Source organism: Gymnoscopelus microlampas, assembly GCF_963454915.1.
Source record: "Gymnoscopelus microlampas genome assembly, chromosome: 2".
NCBI lineage: Eukaryota > Metazoa > Chordata > Actinopteri > Myctophiformes > Myctophidae > Gymnoscopelus > Gymnoscopelus microlampas.
Window position 1 is genome coordinate 59,576,558 of NC_139939.1, and position 19,433 is coordinate 59,595,990.

Consider the following 19,433-nt stretch of genomic DNA (forward strand, 5'->3'; position numbering starts at 1 on the left):
ACCAAATTGACCCTTATGGGCCTGTAACTCAGAGAGTGTACAAATGGAACCAAATGGACCCATTTGTACACTCTCAGAGTTAAATTAACATTGATATTACAGTATAAATTGGGGTCCCAGAGAGTCCGCGGCCTAATAAGTGTCAATTTGGGGGTCCTTGACATGAAAAAGTTTGAGAACCACTGTACTGAGGTGTGCTGTGGAGGCCTCATGTGGCGGTGATGAGTGCAGAGAGTCCACAAGGATGTGGAGGCGAAGAGAGAGAGATGTAACATTCAGTAGTTCAGGGGTCTTCAACGTTTTCAGGCCAAGGACCCCCTAGTTGAGAGAGAGATGGAGCAGGGACCCCCTCTATATTGTAAAAAACTTGTGTTTCAGATTAAACTTTTTTTGTTTAACTTGGTCAGTTCTTTTTTCCCTCTACACCTATACGTCTTTGCCAAAAATAGCCGATCTACAAGCTCACAACGCCTCGCAGCGCGAGGCGTTGTGAGCTTGTAGATCTGCTATTTTTGGCTCAAGTTCTCCTCAGAAAAGGGATGTTAGGGTTCAAGTGGTTAATGTAAACAAAGATTTGGCGGACCCCCTGTAGTAACTCTGAGGACCCCCTAGGGGTCCCGGACCCCCTGTTGAAGACCCCTGCAGTAGTTGATACAGGAAAAAATGTATGAATGTATCACAATTATCAGATCCTTAGATAAGAGGAAAGAGCATGATTTGCCTCATTGGCTGTAAGCTGGAAGAAGATACCACCCACTTCTTGGGTCCAAATCAAAAATGACACCAAGATGTTTTGCATGAGTGTGTATATCTGACGGTTGGTGTCTAACCCTCGGATGGAGTCGGGGAGACCAACTTAGGACGACCCCCGTCTTCTGCTTGTTAAGCTGGGGGACGTTTTTCCACCATACGTCTTTTAACTCTTTGACTGCCAGAGTAATAGTGTAATAGTGTGCCACTGCTGCCAGCGAAAACGAGCGATTTTACTGACCTTTGAAAAATCATGGAATATTCTCTGTGACTGCCTTCCTCACGGAGATCGGCTCATGTCACTCACCGCATCATGTCCGCTCGCGGTAATCCGTTGCATAGCTGTGGGCAGCCTGTGGTAGGGCATTAACAGAATAATCGAATATTCGAATATTCGACTATCAAACCGACTATTCGACTATCAAACCACTATTCGATTATTCGATAAAAAAAAAAATATTAAAAAAAAGTTTTTTTTTGTTGTTTTTTTTAGATTTTTTTTTTTTTTTTTTGTGGCTTTTCTGCAGCAGACACGCAGCTGTGAGCTCTGGTGTGACGTCAACTCGCATTCCTTGAGTCCAGTCATCAATGTCATTGAAAAACAAAACAAAAAAAAAACTTTTTATTTTTTTTATTTTTTATTTTTTTATTATTTTATTTTTTATAATCAAATCGATTAATCGAATATTCGAATACTTATAGGTCGAATAATTCGAATACTAAAAATCACTATTCGTGAATGCCCTAGCCTGTGGCCATTTGAATGAGGCTTGTTTTGGCCGCAAAGCAAGAGGAACGGAGATATAGCCATTGCCCCACAGGAAATAAACAGGAAGTGAACAAGCCTTTATCTTTTTTAAATTACGTCAATTCCGGGTCTGTCGTCATCAGGCCGTGAAAGCATAACAGGGTAGATAACGGCGCCATCTGCTGGAAAAAACACTGAAAACACAACAAAAGTGGTCAGAAGTGGTCAGTGGCAGGCATAGAGTTAATGTCCTCGAGGTCAGTCATGGATAGACTGAATGGAGTCATCATTAACAGGTCTCAGCAGAAGGTGTGGATTCTAGCTTCACACCAGGTATAGCTGTTATGATAAGGCCTTCCCTATATCTTAACAGAAAAGGTTCTGTTATTCAAATAGGACTGGGAACCATTGTAAGGCCCTGAATGCCATCCTCATGTTTAAAACGGGCCAAGAAAATTAATCCTGGTTTATACTTCTTGGTTTATATACTCTGTGTGTGCAGTGTGTCTGCTGAAGACAGCCGAGTGGCTATTCTCAGCGTTCTTGCGACGCCGTCATATGACGGGGGATAAATTAAGCCTGAGTGTGATCAGCTGTGTGGAACGCAGCAGTAACATCTAACGCTGTTAACACATCGGGTGCCAGCATTTTTTCATAACAACTTACGTTGGGTGCCAGCATTCTCCCCATTGACTGCGCTTTGCTGTTTAAATCTGTAGACTCCACGACGAGCAAATCCACGTAAAAAAAAGCATCCATTCATGTTTAGCGATGACCCTGGCTACAGCCTGGAACCATAACATACCATAACATAACGGGGGGGGGTCGCGCATCGCGCATGACCGGTTTATACCACAGGAAACGGATTTGGAGATTTAGGCGTTTTAACGAAGGAAATAGACAGGAAGCGGATGGAAGCCATATTTTTGTTTCCGGTGATCCATTTGGCCTTTCCTTCTTAGGATCACAATGGGTACTCCCAGGGCTGCTCTAGCCCCGCCCGTGCGGAGAAAAACAAAAAAAAACAAAAAGACTGAAATCACGGTCCAGACCGTGAACGGCACCAGAGCGCTACTATGTAAACACACGGTTCAGAGCGTGATCGGCACCCGATGTGTTAACCCATTAAGACCTGTGTCATTTTTAGATTTGAGCTAAAAAGCATTATTTTACACTTTGGCTATTCAAAAATAGCAGATCTACAAGCTCAGCTGAGCTTGTAGATCTGCTATTTTTGAAAAATCGTGAAAATGTGTGCAAATCTTTGAATATATATATTTTTAAAGAGAACATTTTTAACTCAAATCTTTGCTTCTTGGGGTCCCTGGAACAAAATATTTTGATGGGGGTCCGCGGCCAAATACATGTCATTTTGGGGATCCTTGTCCTTGACATGAAAAAGATTGAGAACCACTGATATAGAAACATACGTTTTTTCCAGAATACTGTTGAGATTTAGGAGACATGTAGAATCGACTTCCGTCTCAATGTGTTAAAATAGCACAACGTTCCTGAATTGGTGGACAAAGGCACATCATTAGACAAACCAAAAAAGGAAGACTCAGTGCTATGATGTGGGCTAAATCCTGACTGAATCCTTTACTGAATGTAATTGTCATTTAAAAAGGAGCAAAGCTGTGGGAAGAAACACTTTCTTAAACTAAAGAACATTGATAGAAAATGGGTTTTTGGAGAGGGGTTGGAAATTGGTGTTTTTAATGAGAGTGGACCCGCTGCACGTTTAAAAGCACCATCATAGATTAAATCTGTTTACTAAGCAGCTGTTTATTATTGATAGAATACTACAACCAATACTGTCTAATACTTTAAGCTGACTCTGTGTGTGTGTGTGTGTGTGTGTGTGTGTGTGTGTGTGTGTGTGTGTGTGTGTGTGTGTGTGTGTGTGTGTGTGTGTGTGCGCGAGCGTGTGTTTGTGCGTGTTTGTGTGGGTGTGTGTGTGTGTGCGTGCGTGTGTTTGTGGGTGTGTGTTTGTGGGAGTGTGTTTGTGCGGGTGTGTGTGCACGTGCGTGTGTTTGTGGGTGTGTGTTTTTGTGGGTGTGCACGTGCGTGTGCATGTGCGAGAGTATGTGTGCGTGCGCTCGCACGTGTGTGTATCCCGCAGGGGTGTGATCAGAGGATGATATACACACTCTCACACCCACACCCACACACCCACACACACACACACACACACACAGGCTCAGGACTAACAGTGGGCCGTGCTCCTGCATTAAGGGGGGGGGGGGGGGGTCATTAAATATGGATTTGGGGCGAACAGAACAGAACAGAACAGAGCAGAGAACAGAACAGAACAGAACAGAACAGAACAGAGCAGAGCAGAGAACAGAACAGAACAGAACAGAGCAGAGAACAGAACAGAACAGAACAGAACAGAGCAGAGAACAGAACAGAACAGAACAGAACAGAACAGAGCAGAGCAGAGAACAGAACAGAACAGAACACAGCAGAGAACAGAACAGAACAGAACAGAACAGAACCCTCTCTGGGACGTTACGCTGCAGTCTGCACCAAAAGCATTATTATTATTATTGTATTCCACTTGTAACATGTCACTGTCACACATGGACTGTCAATGTGGTGGTCACTGTCACCATGGGGACAGTTTAGCTGACCGTTAATGGTCATATATACACATGATATGGATGAAGACATTATGTAATGCTGTCTGTTTGCTTGTCTGTGTAAAAGAAATGCATAAAGTCTTCATTGATTGAATACTTTATTAACAGTTTGCAAATAATACAGAGGTAGGATTTTACAATGATTGTTAAAAGGATAACACACAAAGCCCTAGGGTCTTGTTTCCATTGTGGTTCTGTGTATTCAATCCATCAAGAAATGACATACGCGGCCCGAACCTCTAGAGTTCCACTCCTACGTGCCACTGCCCATGTGACACATATGACCATATATGGAGATCTGTGTGTCTGTCAGTACTTGTCCCCTTTATGGCCATATACATACATACATACATACATATTATTTTGGGGGTCCTTGACATGAAAAAAGTTTGAAAACCTTTGATAATATTGCAACATAAGTGAAAAAAAAGGGAAAAAAACTGTTTGACATTTGTAAAATCGCCAGAAGCAAAGATTTGAGTCACAAACTTTCGCTTTAAAAAAGTATATATATACAAACTAAAGATTTGCAGACATTTTCACGATTAAAAAGAAATGAAATAGCAGATCTACTTGGCACTCTGTGCCACGCTATGAGCTTGTAGATCTGCTATTTTTATATAGCCAAGGAAATCTTAAAAAAATGCGTTCCCGGTCTTAAAGGGTTAATAATGTTTTTATCTTGTCTCTCCAGGTCATCCCGTGTCACCGCTGGCGGGTGAACTCCCCGGCGACCCGTCGCCGCCGTGCCGATACTGTATCTATGGCAACGGTCCCGGTGACGGGGAGAACGCCAACGACCGCCCCGGGGAAGACCAGACACAGCAGCAGCACCACGGTTACCACGGCGACAGCCCTTGCTGCCGCGGCGGCGGCGTTGACGGACCGACCTCTCGGCCAATGAGAGGAGGGCTGTGTGGGCTGTGTGGACTGTGTGGGCGGGCCTGGGCCAGGCTTCAGAGCAGCATGGACAAGGTGCTGAATGTATTATAATAATGATCATTATCATAATCAGGGGTGCACATAACTGGTGCGCAGGTGCGCATGCGCACCCAAAATAAAAAATGCGCACCACATCAGGCGACGCGAGGCGCTTTTGCATACCAACAGCTGGGACAGGAATTTCCAAGCTTTTATTTTTTAGCAAAACTAAAAAATAAAAGCCTGGAGATCGAGGCTAGGAATTTACTTCCTGAAGCCACACTCACACAATGACTCTAAAGCACCCGTCGGTCGGGCGTATGTACAGCCATTAGGCACAGGGGTAGAGATATGACTCGCATCGCCTCGCATCGCCTCGCATTGCCTCGCTGCGTGCACGCAGCCAGCAGCGGCTGTTAGAGGCACTCGTCACCGACGATGAACGCACCGTAATGGTGCAAAATATGCCGTGAACGTCCCAATCTGGCGGATAAAAACAGCGCAGCAGCACAGGGCACCAACCTTGGGGGCTTTGTCTAACAGCGTGAGAAAAAAAAAAACAGCGAAAATCGGCGGAATTTAGAAGCAGAGCGTCCTTTTTTTTCTGCCCCCCCCCCCCCCCCCCCCCCCCGTTGACAAAACTGTCCGGTGGGCACCGTGCTGAACCCCCCCCCCCGTTGACAAAACTGTCCAGGCTGAACCCCCCCCCCCCCCCCCCCCCCGTTGACCAAACGGGACGGGCGCCATGCGCACCAAGTCACATGTCCAGGTGCTCTTCTGCGTACCAGACCTAAAAAGTTATGTGCACCCCTGATCATAATAATACTCATAATCATATAGTTTACGCCAGTGGTTCTCAAACTTTTTCATGTCAAGGACCCCCAAATTGACACTTATTAGCCCGCGGACCCCCATTTGAAAAGATAAGCCAGGGACCCCCATAAGAGAAGATTTTTACGGCTCTATAGCAGTGATTCTCAACCACTTTTCAACCACAAGGACCCCCAGTTTGACATGCATTAGGGCTACAGACCCCCATTTAATGACATTTCTATCTCTGGGACCCCAATTCATATTGTAAAATGAATGTTAATGTAACTCTGAGAGTGTACAAATGGAACCAAATGGACCTGTTAGGGTCCATTTGGTTCCATTTGTACACTCTCAGAGTTACAGACCCATAAGGGTCCATTTGGTTCCTGTCCATCATTTAGCTGGGGACCCCCTGGAACCCCCTCAAGTACCCCTGGGGGTCCCCGGACCCCACTTTGAGAACCAACGCTTTATTATTATATATTATTACTATTTTCAGGTGGTGAACAGCAGATACTTCAAGAGAAATAAATAAATTATAATAATAACAATAATCAGTGGTGTAAAGTAACTAAGTACATTTACTCAAGTTACTTCTACTCCAATACATCTTTGAGGCAAATATTGTACTTTTACTCCACTAGAATTATTTGAAAACTTTAGTTACTTTGCAGATATAAATTATTATAAAACATACATTAACCACTTTAGCCCTATTTTATACCTAGGCTATTTGAAAATAGCAGATCTACAAGCTTGTGAGCTTGTAGATCTGCTATTTTCAAACATTTTAGTACTTTTACTTTTGGTATTTTAATTATATTTTGATGCCAATACTTTTGTACTTTCAGTTACGTTAAGTAACATTCTGAACACAGGCCTTTCGCTTGTAACAGAGTATTTCTGCATTGCGGTATTGATACTTTTACTCACGTAAATATATACTCATATATTATTTAATGATGTGTTATTATTATTATTATTTCCAGGTGGTGAACAGCAGATACTTCAACAGAGGCATCATGGTGGCCATCCTCATCAACACCATGTCCATGGGGATAGAGTTTCACCTGCAGGTACTGTGTGCGTGGAAGCCGTCGAACTGGTGCATCCTACCTATTTATAGGTAGGATGTGATGTCATGCTGTCGTGAGATTACGTCACACTGGCGTGTCTCATCGTGATGTCACGACTGTGATGTCATATGACGTCACACTGGCCACATACAACGTTCGTACATACTGACAACCGACATGGCGCAGGATTCAAATTGTATATATAGATAGATGTAGTGTGTGTGTGTGTGTGTGTGTGTGTGTGTGTGTGTGTGTGTGTGTGTGTGTGTGTGTGTGTGTGCGTGTGCGCGTGCGTGCATGTGCGTGTGCATGTGTGGGCGTGTGCGTGTGCATGTATGCTCATGTGTGTTAGTCTGTGGAAACCAGACGAATCTGCCACAGGTAAATAAATTGAGCTGTGAAGAATATCTACGCAGTGATATTAGTCTGGCCAGGCTGTGTGCGTGTGCGTGTGTGTGAGTGTGTGTGTGTCTGTGCGTGAGCGTGACTGTGTGTGTTGGTCTGTCCTGGTAATCCAGACATCATTGCACAGCTCTCTGGCTGATTCACCAGATGTTGTTGTCGCCAATAAAGGCTCCAAATCAGATTGTATTCTTTAAGTGGCTGCAAACCTTCCACTGTGAGCTTAGAGGAAGCTTTTTATGACCAGAGTCATCAAACAGCTGCCTCTCCTCCAGACCATCACAGAGCTGTGATACCAGCCTCTCTCCTCCAGACCATCACAGAGCTGTGATACCTCTCCTCCAGACCATCACAGAGCTGTGATACCTCTCCTCCAGACCATCACAGAGCTGTGATACCTCTCCTCCAGACCATCACAGAGCTGTGATACCTCTCCTCCAGACCATCACAGAGCTGTGATACCTCTCCTCCAGACCATCACAGAGCTGTGATACCAGCCTCTCTCCTCCAGACCATCACAGAGCTGTGATGCAGCCTCTCTCCTCCAGACCATCACAGAGCTGTAGTGATGTGACTACAAATCTATTGTGTTTGTTTTTAGCCAGTTTGGGAGATCCCTGAACAAAAGCGGCCAAACTGCTGGCAGTGCTTGTTTCCATTGTGGTCCTATGTGTTCAATTCATCAAGACGTATAAAGACATACAATACTATACAAGAGATCATCAATGCTAGGAGCAGTAAAAGTATATATTTAGGGATGTCCGATAATATCGGCCTCCCGATATATATATATTTTTAAGATGTGTTTAATAAGTTACAGGAGTTCTTACTGTATGTTGTGTGTGTGATATGAAATGTGAGCTTACCATAATCACAGTAAGGATAAGGATAATTCCTTTTAACAGGTCGTTCATGAAAGTCCTTGCGGTCTTGTTTCCAATGAGAACCTGTGAGCAATTAGGGGTTAAGAGTATTGCTCAGGGACAAATTTCATATCATCGACACATATGCTGGCTTGGCCTGGAATCGAACCTGGGGCAACCAGGGCCTCTGGCTCCCTAGACGGGCTCACTAACCACTCAGCTATGGCCGCCCCTTAATCGTAATCCGTAATCCTTAATCGTATTCTATCATATTCAAGGGCTTTTGGAGAGAAATGAGACAGACTCCAGTCACTTTCACATTAGAGCCCTGCAGAGGGCAGGTGTGTGTCGGTGTCCAGCTGACACTCGTTAATGTTATATGCATCAAGGCAATTATGCTTCTGCACTGTCACATAGGCCAACATCTAATCTAAGATTAGTGGAACTCATTCAAATGACCAGTACTTCAAAAACCTAACAACATCACTGTAGGATATTATATTTATTAGATATTATATTGATATTATAGCTATTTTTATTAGATATGTGATGTTACCTGACAATTAGTTGACTTTTGGTGAATATATCGGTATATATCGGTATCGGTTGATATCGGGATTGGAAATTAGGAGTTGGACAATATCGGAATATCGGATATCAGCAAAAAAGTAAATGTCGGTGTTATATATGTTAGTATATTTACAGAAAAACTGTGTGTGTGTGTGTGTGTGTGTGTGTGTGTGTGTGTGTGTGTGTGTGTGTGTGTGTGTGGGGGGGGGGGGGGGGGGGGGTTAATTTTTTTGGCTATAGAAGACTTGTCTAGGTCCATTTGCAAGTAGCAGACGGTGCTCTGTTATGGTGGTTTTGAAGGAGTGTGGGACTCTGTTATGGTGGTTTTGAAGGAGTGTAGGACTCTGTTATGGTGGTTTTGAAGGAGTGTAGGACTCTGTTATGGTGGTTTTGAAGGAGTGTGGGACTCTGTTATGGTGGTTTTGAAGGAGTGTAGGACTCTGTTATGGTGGTTTTGAAGGAGTGTAGGACTCTGTTATGGTGGTTTTGAAGGAGTGTAGGACTAGGGAGTCACACTTGTTGATGGCTGCTGGTATAGCGGGGCATTATCACCTGGCAGGGGGGAGTTTCCCCGGTAGGACGTAGCGCGTGGAAGGAACACGTTATTCCAACCGGTTCCTTTCCCCTCCATCAGGCGCCCCGGCTGACCAGGGGGAGGCAGTATAGAGACCAGGATTACTGCATGTTTTCTGTGAGGATACCTACCCTAGGGGACACCGGGAGGACATGCAAACTCCACAAAGAAAAGCGTAACGGTGTTACTTATACCACTGAGGGGGGTTTGTGTATTTATCCGGGATTTATTTAGCTGACAGTCCTTTTTTACAGCACCTTGTAATAATTGTGTCTATGTACTTGTACCCTCTTACGTGGACCTAAATAAATGATTAAAGCGTGTGTGTGTGTGTGTGTGTGTGTGTGTGTGTGTGTGTGTGTGTGTGTGTGTGTGTGTGTGTGTGTGTGTGTGTGTGTGTGTGTGTGTGTGTGTGTGTGTGTGTGTGTGTGTGTGATATATGGTGGACAAGTTTATTCTGAAGTTTGGCTGAATCACAAAACCTGCTTTATAATCAGCACCATACTGTTCACAGCATGTGTGTGCACGTGCACGTGCATGCAGGAAACTAATTGCCCCTAGTGGGATTAATAGAGTTGTTTGTTGTCAAAAAGTGTGTGTGTGTGGGTGCATGCATGAGTGTGCGTGTAAATGTTTGTGTGCATGTGTGTGTGTGTGTGTGTGTGTGTGTGTGTGTGTGTGTGTGTGTGTGTGTGTGTGTGCGTGCATGTGAGTGAGACAGAGAGCGCAGCTAGGAGATGGAAAAAAAGTTATGAGATCTGAAGTGTTAATTAACGTGTGACACTGCTGGGACAAGAGGAGGGGTGTGTGTGTGTGTGTGTGTGTGTGTGTGTGTGTGTGTGTGTGTGTGTGTGTGTGTGTGTGTGTGTGTGTGTGTGTGTGTGTGTGTGTGTGTGTGTGTGTGTGTGTGTGTGTGTGTGTGTGTGTGTGTGTGTGTGTGTGTGTGTGTGTGTAGACACATGCTCTATGGGTTATCTCTCATTTCCATTGTCCATAATAGAATAATTACATAGTTATAATGATGAGTCATACAGGAAGCAGCGCTGTGTCATTATTGCTGTCTTCTGTTTCCTCTGCAGATCAAACACATGAATGAATACAGTTATTATGATTTATTAACCTTCATCTGTTTGCTCATGTAAACAAACAGTGATATTATATATTAGTATCTGACAGCCTTCTTTGTTTATAGCAGAGGGAGGTGCATCCTCCTCTGTTAACCCATTGAGACCTGGAACTGTCTCATTTTTAGATTTGAGCTAAAAGGCATTATTTTATACTTTGGGCTATTCAAAAATAGCAGATCTACAAGCTCATAGCGCGGCACCGAGTGCCGCGCTATGAGCTTGTAGATCTGCTATTTTTGAAAAATCGTGAAAATGTGTGCAAATATTCTGAATATATATATTTTTAAAGCGAACATTTTTAACTCAAATCTTTGCTTCTGGGGGTCCCTGGAACAAAATATTTTGATGGGGGTCCGCGGCCAAATATATATAATTTTGGGGGTCCTTGACATGAAAAAGATTGAGAACCACTGATATAGAAACATACGTTTTTCAGAAAACTGTTGAGATTTAGGAGAAATGTAGAATCGGCTTCAGGTCTCAATGGGGTAATAGCAGGAGGTGCATCCTCCTCTGTTAATAGCAGGAGGTGCATCTTCCTCTGTTTCTTTAGCAGGAGGAGGTCCTCCTGCTATAGAAATGTGGATATTAAAAACAGAAGCAGAGACAGAGGAAGTTGCTGATGTGAATCTTCAGTGTTCACAATCTGCTCTTGCGTTGCGTTGTCAATCACATCAGCATGGCAGCGCCGCTTCATCTGATCTGACACAATTAGGTTGTGTTTTCTGTCCCTTTTCATGTCGGAGCCTCGTCACACACACACACACACACACACACACACACACACACACACACACACACACACACACACACACACACACACACACACACATCAAAGCCTGACGGTGGCTGACAGTGACATTGAATGAATGAATGAATGACCCACGCAAATCTTTGTTACGTCACTCTGTCTGTCTGTCCTCTGAAGTGTTCCTCATTGATTACTTCAAACATGTCTTTTTTAATGAGTCAGTGTTAATTTTGTCGACTTAAAAAACTATGACGAAAAACTGCCGTTTTTCATCAGAAGATATTTGTAGAATCCCCCAGAAGCAATAACATTTGAGTTACAAATGTTTGCTTTAAATATATATGTGTGTGTGTGTGTGTGTGTGTGTGTGTGTGTGTGTGTGTGTGTGTGTGTGTGTGTCTGTGTGTGTGTGTGTGTGTGTGTGTGTGTGTGTGTGCGCGTTTGCGTGTGTGCGTGCGTGTATATGTATGTATGTATGTGTATATATATATTCAAAAGATTTGCACAAATATTCACGATTTTTCAAAAATAGCAGATCTACAAGCTCGTACAAGCTACGAGCTTGTAGATCTGCTATTTTTTAATAGCCAAATAAATCTTAAAATGACATACAGATGCGTTCCTGGTCTTAAAGGGTTAAAATTCTCCATTGGGGAATGAATAACCCCTTGAGATGCTCGTGCCCCCCCACACCCCCCCCCTACTTAAAACTTCTTCCCTGAGGCGGCTGTCACAATTGCAAAAACACACACACACACACACACACACACACACACACACACACACACACACACACACACAAAGAACACAAGTTCAAAGGGTTTTCTATTCACAACACGGGGGAAGTATAGGGGGGGGGGGGGGGGGCAGGCGGTGGCATGGACGCAGCGAGGTAGCGGGCATCAAGCAGACAGCGTCGGTACGGGTGATTTCCTGAGGCTGCGGGGAGGGAGGCGGAGGAGATGCACTTTCACAAGAAGAGAAAAGCAAAACAAAAATAAGATGTAAACACTGGAGTTCACTGACAAGCGATCCACAAGTAATATACTAGCGGCTATTAGCATGTCTGCTGGTTGTTAAGACGATGTGAAGAGCAGGTTTTACATAACTGTAGACCAAGGGGTCTTCAACAGGGGGTCCTGGACCCCCTAGGCGGTCCTCTGAGTTACTACAGGGGCGGACCACTTGGGGCGGACCACTTGAACCCAATTATCCTTATTCTGAAGAGAACTTATGCGGAAACTAGCCGATCTACAAGCTCACAACGCCTCGCGCTGCGAGGCGTTGTGAGCTTGTAGATCGGCTATTTTCGGCAAAGAGGTTTGGTGTTTTGTCTATGAAATCTATGAAAATACAATTTCATACAGTCTGTAGTGGGGGGGGGGTCCCTGCCTCACCCCTCGTTCAGCCAGGGGGACCCCTGCAGGTCTGACATACTGTGGAGGTTGTTGTTGTTGATGCGTTGTGATGGCAGGTAGGTTTGCTCACTGATGGAGATGAGATGAACAGAGACAGGTGTGTGCCAAGCTGGAAGCAAGGAACCCAGACAGACAGACAGACAGACAGACAGACACTTATTGTTTATGCCATAAAGACATACACAGGTTTTATAGCAATTGTTGAAATTAGACCAAGAATGAACTTTTTTCCTATGGAGACTTGAATTCATGGATATTTTTTTGTTTTTTGTCTCATTCCTAAGACAATAATTTGATGACCAGCGGACCGGTAGGAGACACAAAGGAGACTCTTTGTGTCTCCTACCGGAACGGCTGCCAGTCATCAAATTATTGCCCTAGGAATTAAAAATTCACACCCAGTGTGAAGTGAGCGGTGTGGTCATCACAGTGATGGAAGCTCACTTAAGATTTTTTTTTTTTTTTTTAAAGTGCATAGTCCTATTTATAGGTTATTAATGTCATCATGTGTCTCGCTAGCCAATCACAGTGCTGAATAGAGTCAGCCAATAGAGTCAGCCAATCACAGTACAGCTAGGGGTGTACTAATGTAGAGGGGTGTGCTATTATGAGCCAATCACAGTACAGCGAATGAGGTGTCCCAACCCCACTTAAGAAGTATTTTGGGGGGTGAACTATCTCTTTAAATGTGAACTGTTCAAGCATTTTCCCAAAGCATACAGGCTTCTCATGTGCCCACCACTACTCTTCTGGTTACCCAGTAGTTTAACAAGTCATATTTGCATACTACTGGCCTTAAGTAACAACAACCAGAGTTGGGTTTTAAGAAAACAACATTCTCTCTAGCCTGGCGGCCTTAAAGTGCAGCGCTGGTGCTTCAGGGAGTGAGATGACGTACGTACAGTCAGAGCCTCAGAGGATATACTTACCTGCTGCCTCCATTGTTTACATGACTGGCAGCTTTGACAGCACTGTAGTGGCAGAGAGAGAGAGAGAGAGAGAGAGAGAGAGGGGGAGAGGGAGGGAGGAGGAGAGAGAGAGGGAGGGAGGGAGGAGGAGAAGGAGAGAGAGAGACGCAAGAGAGAGACACGAGTTTTGTTGAGTTCACTGTAATGAAATGAAGAGTTTTGTTGAGTTCACTGTAATGAAACAAAGAGTTTTGTTGAGTTCACTGTAATGAAACGAAGAGTTTTGTTGAGTTCACTGTAATGAAATGAAGAGTTTTGTTGAGTTCACTGTAATGAAATGAAGAGTTTTGTTGAGTCTACTGAAGTGAAATGTAGAGTTTTGTTGAGTTCACTGTAATGAAATGTAGAGTTTTGTTGAGTCTATTGTAATGAAATGTAGAGTTTTGTTGCGTCTAATGAAGTGAAATGTAGAGTTTTGTTGCGTCTACTGAAGTGAAATGTAGAGTTTTGTTGCGTCTACTGAAGTGAAATGTAGAGTTTTGTTGCGTCTACTGAAGTGAAATGTAGAGTTTTGTTGAGTTCACTGTAATGAAATGTAGAGTTTTGTTGCGTCTACTGAAGTGAAATGTAGAGTTTTGTTGAGTCTACTGAAGTGAAATGTAGAGTTTTGTTGAGTCTACTGAAGTGAAATGTAGAGTTTTGTTGAGTCTACTGAAGTGAAATGTAGAGTTTTGTTGAGTCTACTGAAGTGAAATGTAGAGTTTTGTTGAGTCTACTGAAGTGAAATGTAGAGTTTTGTTGCGTCTACTGAAGTGAAATGTAGAGTTTTGTTGAGTCTACTGAAGTGAAATGTAGAGTTTTGTTGAGTCTACTGAAGTGAAATGAAGAGTTTTGTTGAGTCTACTGAAGTGAAATGTAGAGTTTTGTTGAGTCTACTGAAGTGAAATGTAGAGTTTTGTTGCGTCTACTGAAGTGAAATGTAGAGTTTTGTTGAGTCTACTGAAGTGAAATGTAGAGTTTTGTTGAGTCTACTGAAGTGAAATGTAGAGTTTTGTTGAGTCTACTGAAGTGAAATGTAGAGTTTTGTTGCGTCTACTGAAGTGAAATGTAGAGTTTTGTTGAGTCTACTGAAGTGACATGTAGAGTTTTGTTGACGTGGTTGCTCTCATGGGTTGCAACACAGACATCAGTAAATTACTTAACTTTGTCTTTTAGATGATTAAAAATGTCCTACATGCGTCCCTGGTTCTCTCTGCCTGCATGGTGGACATAAAGTGCTGCGCTGGTGCTTCTGGGGCTGATGATGACGTACATATACAGTCAGAGCCTCAGAGGATATACTTACCTGCTGCCTCCATTGTTTACATGACTGGCAGCTTTGACAGCACTGTAGTGGCAGAGAGAGAGAGAGAGGCTGACGGAGGCATAATGCCGGAGGCGTTATGTTTCTGGGTTGTCCATCCGTCTACATGTGTCTGTCCGTGTGTCCTTTCGTATACAGTATGGACGTACACATAATTATATACATCCCGACACTGTGAATACGATATCTCAGGAACACCTTGAGGGAGTGTCATTCACTATACGAGGTAATCCCTCAGTTATTATAGTATTTATTTACAGCACCGTTGTGACGCAGAGAGAGCTGAGCCAGAAGCTCTGAATCTACCGGCCGCTCATCTTTGTTCCTACTCGTACGTATGGTCAGTGGTGTAAAGTAACTAAGTACATTTACTCAAGTACTGTACTTAAGTACAATTTTGAGGTACTTTTACTTCACTGGAGTATCTCCAATATTCAGTACTTTTACTTCTACTCCACTACATCTCAGAGGCAATTGTTGTACTTTTACTCCAGTACAAGTATTTGAAAACTTCAGTTTACTAGTTACTTTGTAGATTTTGATTATCATTACAAGAAATCGGCTGACTTTTGAAAATAGCTAATATACAAGCTCATTGGTTGGGATGAGCTTGTAGATCTGCTATTATGGTACCTACTAGATGGAAATGGTGAATAGTGAAACACCTTTATATGTTATGGTGAATGTATGGTGGTGGTACATAGTGGTGGATAGTTAGTATATTGAGAGTTGAACATAGAAGTGAAGACGGATCCCGTGGACTAGAATTTGTAGCTATTCTGACAAACTTTTATTGTAGTATATAAAAGTTATTGAGGTAAGAATTCCTACTTTTTATATGGATTTTGGGTCTAACACTCCACAGAGAAAACCCATTGTTGATGCTCAACTTCTTTTTTCTTATTTAGTGATGAGGACATGTTGGTGGATTCACACCTCTTGGGTCTGGCTGGCATGGATTTTTGCTGCTGTACTGAGACACACTCTGTTTGGCCCACAACTATACTTAAAGTTATACTAGGGAACTTTTTCAAAAAAACTAAAGTTAAATTGTATATCTTTTGTGAGTGGCAAATGTTTCACAACACCCACTCCATGAATTTCACCCCCAAAAGCCTTTTATAAACTATTTTATATTGAAACGGTGGCTAGGGTAGTCATTCCCGCGAAAATGACGTCATCCGGCTGGAAAACAGAAACGGAAATGCACCAGTTTCCTGTTTGGCCAGGAACTACCGCACCGGTTTCCTGTTTGGCCAGGAACTACCACGCTAATAACAAAAAGGAATCTCACGCTGTTTTTAAGAGATTGTAGGATTTGAAGATGGAAAAACAACAGCAAAAGAAAACATAGCTCACGGTAACTATCCGCACATAGTATAAAGCAATTAAAATAACGCTTTTTGAAACGCTTCCGTCTTCCGGTGAAAACAAATGTAATTCTGGGTAATGCAGGAATAAACAAACGACCTGCAGTGATGGTAATGACCAGCAGAGGCTGCTAAAAATAGTTTTTTTTGGACCTGCCTAATACGACTTTAACTATCAATCGAAGAGCAACCACCATGGAGGTTGTGGGTTCGAATCCACCGTTGGTGCATCCAACTTTGTCGAGGGTCTACACGAACACAATTAGCACGTGTTTGGGGGAGGGAAGCTGGGTGTGGGGGGGGTGATAATAGTCACTGTACGTAATCCTACGGGCTGGGGGCGGAGCCTGTCAGTGGGGAGTGTTGGGTGGGAGGAGTAGGATGAAGGCTCTACGTCCTCCTGGAGGGGGCTCCTGAGGTCCCAGCTTTTTGGTAAAAAGCAAAAAAAAACGAAACAAAACTCAATTGACGAGTTAATCTAATCTACGGTGTGTGTGTGTGTGTGTGTGTGTGTGTGTGTGTGTGTGTGTGTGTGTGTGTGTGTGTGTGTGTGTGTGTGTGTGTGTGTGTGTGTGTGTGTGTGTGTGTGTGTGTGTGTGTGTGTGTGTGTGTGTGTCTCTCTCTCTGCAGCCTCAGGAGTTGACGGACATCTTGGAGATCAGTAACATGGTGTTCACCAGCCTGTTCAGCCTGGAGATGCTCATCAAGCTGCTGGCTCTGGGTCTGTTCGGATACGTCAAGAACCCTTACAACGGCTTCGACAGTGTCATCGTCATCATCAGGTGAGCTGTGTGTGTGTGTGTGTGTGTGCGTGCGTGCGTGCGTGCGTGCGTGCGTGCGTGCGTGCGTGCGTGCGTGCGTGCGTGCGTGCGTGCGTGCGTGCGTGTGTGTGTGCGTGTGCGTGCATATGTGTGCAATTTTTATTTGACCCTGTGAGACCTGAGGCCAATTTTACAAATGCCTTCTCTATCAGTATAGTTCTCCAACGTTTTTGTGCCAAGGACTCCCAAAATGATACGTATTGTATCATATTGTTTTTTTTTTAATAAGTTACTGTAACAACTGACTGTATGTTGTGTGTGATATGAAATGTGAGCTTACCATAATCACAGTAATCCTTAATCATATTCCATCATATTCATAGGGCTTTTGCAGAGAAATGAGACTCCTTTCACTTTCAAATTAGAGCACTGCAGAGGGCAGGTGTGTGTCTGTGTCCAGCTGACGCTCGTTAATGTTATATGCATCAAGGCAATTATGCTTCTGCACTGTCAAATAGGCCAACATCTAATCTAAGATTAGTGGAACTCATTCAAATGACCACCAGTGACCCGGGACTCACTTCATTGAAAACCTATAACAACATCACTGTATTATATTTGATATTATAGCTATTTTATTGTATTTGATATGTGGTGTTACCTGACAATTAATTGACTTTTGGTGAAAAAGCCTGCATGTATCGGTTTCGGAAATTAGGAGTTGGACAATATCGGAAAAAATAGCAGATGTACAAGCTCGCAGCATGGCACAAAGTGACGCATTGTGACCTTGCAGATCTGACAAAAAGGATAGCACAAAAAAAGTTCTATGTGGACTTGTTTCCATTGTGCTCCTAGGTATTCAATTCATCCACATACTGTAGCATGTATGTATGTGTGTCCTATGTGGTGGATAGGTGAGGCCGCCAGCAGGTTGCTAATATCAGCAATTTTTTTTTGTGAAGTGATTTTGTGGAAATTGGGAAAAAAAGAGGCAAACCAAGTATAGAGCCCTGGGGGACCCCGGTCCAATAAGTATATAGGGTCTATGGTTAAAGCTGCACTACGTAACTTTCTTCTTCAACCCCGGATTTTAACCTGGTGTCATGCTTAACCCATTAAGACCTGGAACGCATCTGTGTCATTTTTAGATTTGAGCTAAAAAGCATTATTTTACTCTTTGGCTTTTCAAAAATAGCAGATCTACAAGCTCATAGTGCGGCACTCGGTGCCGCACTATGAGCTTGTAGATCTGCTATTTTTGAAAAATCTTGAAAATGTGTGCAAATCTTTGAATATATGTTGTTTTAAAGCGAACATTTTAACTCAAATCTTTGCTTCTGGGGGATCCCTGGAACAAGATCGGGGTCCGCGACCAAATACATATAATTTTGGGGGTCCACATGAAAAAGTTTGAGCACCTCTGATATAGAAACATACATTTTTTTCAAAATACTGTTGGGAATTAGAAGACATTTGTAGAATCGGCTTCAGGTCTTAAAGGGTAAGACCACTTTGGTAGAGGTTTGGGTTCTGTAGTTACCTTGCCATGATGTAACTCCAAAGGTGGGCAAGAAATCAAAAATAATTGCTCCATTGATTAGAAATTGATAATTCAAAATATGCTCCTCATTGACTTACATTGCACAGTAAAACAGCTCTCAAAGTCACTCTTTTAGCACATAAATGAACCCAAACAAAGCTGATTCAGACAATATAGAACCTCACCAAACCCAGCACTGTTTTTTTTTTAAATAAAAATGTCAACTTCCTGTTGATTTTGCTATTTTTATTAAGAAGAAAACCAGGACTGGATTTGCGGATCCGGATCCGGATCTTCAAATAGTAAAATTAGCAGGAAGTTAACATTTTTATTAAAAAAACAAACAGTACTGGGTTTGGTGAGGTTCTATATTGTCTGAATCAGCTTTGTTTGGGTTCATTTATGTGCTAAAAGAGTGACTTTGAGAGCTGTTTTACCGTACAATGTAAGTCAATGAGGAGCAAATTTGGAATTATCAATTTCTAATCAATGGAGCAATTATTTTTTATTTCTTGTCCACCTTTGGAGTTATATCATGGCAAGGTAACTACACAACCCAAACCTCTACCAAAGTGGTCTTGCCCTTTAATGACATTTAAAAAAATCACACCCTGTGTGAAGGTAGCGGCGCCTTTGATACATTTTGTCATCGATATGTGTTTATAATGTGTTTATAGCCATGTGTCACTTTGTTGACGCACCTGACCAATCAGAGCGTTGACGGGTCTGACCAATCAGAGCGTTGACGGGTCTGACCAATCAGAGCGTTGACAGTGAACACGGACAAAGTCAGGTATAGAGCAGGATCCAGGTATAGCGCCGCTAAAAAATAA

The 19,433-nt window shown here is 43.0% G+C and overlaps 1 protein-coding gene across 1 annotated transcript in view; it reads left to right on the top strand.

Moving 5' to 3' along the window:
• The window catches only part of LOC311056069 (voltage-dependent T-type calcium channel subunit alpha-1H-like), a gene marked incomplete at its 3' end in the record, with an annotated part of 190,479 nt that overhangs the window by 40,789 nt on the left and 130,257 nt on the right, over positions 1-19,433 (top strand). The window contains exons 9-11 of the mRNA XM_084072438.1: positions 4,835-5,115; positions 6,864-6,950; positions 16,927-17,078. Of these exons, the coding sequence (XP_083928564.1) occupies positions 4,835-5,115; positions 6,864-6,950; positions 16,927-17,078 (520 nt within the window). The remainder of the gene's footprint in view (positions 1-4,834; positions 5,116-6,863; positions 6,951-16,926; positions 17,079-19,433) is intronic.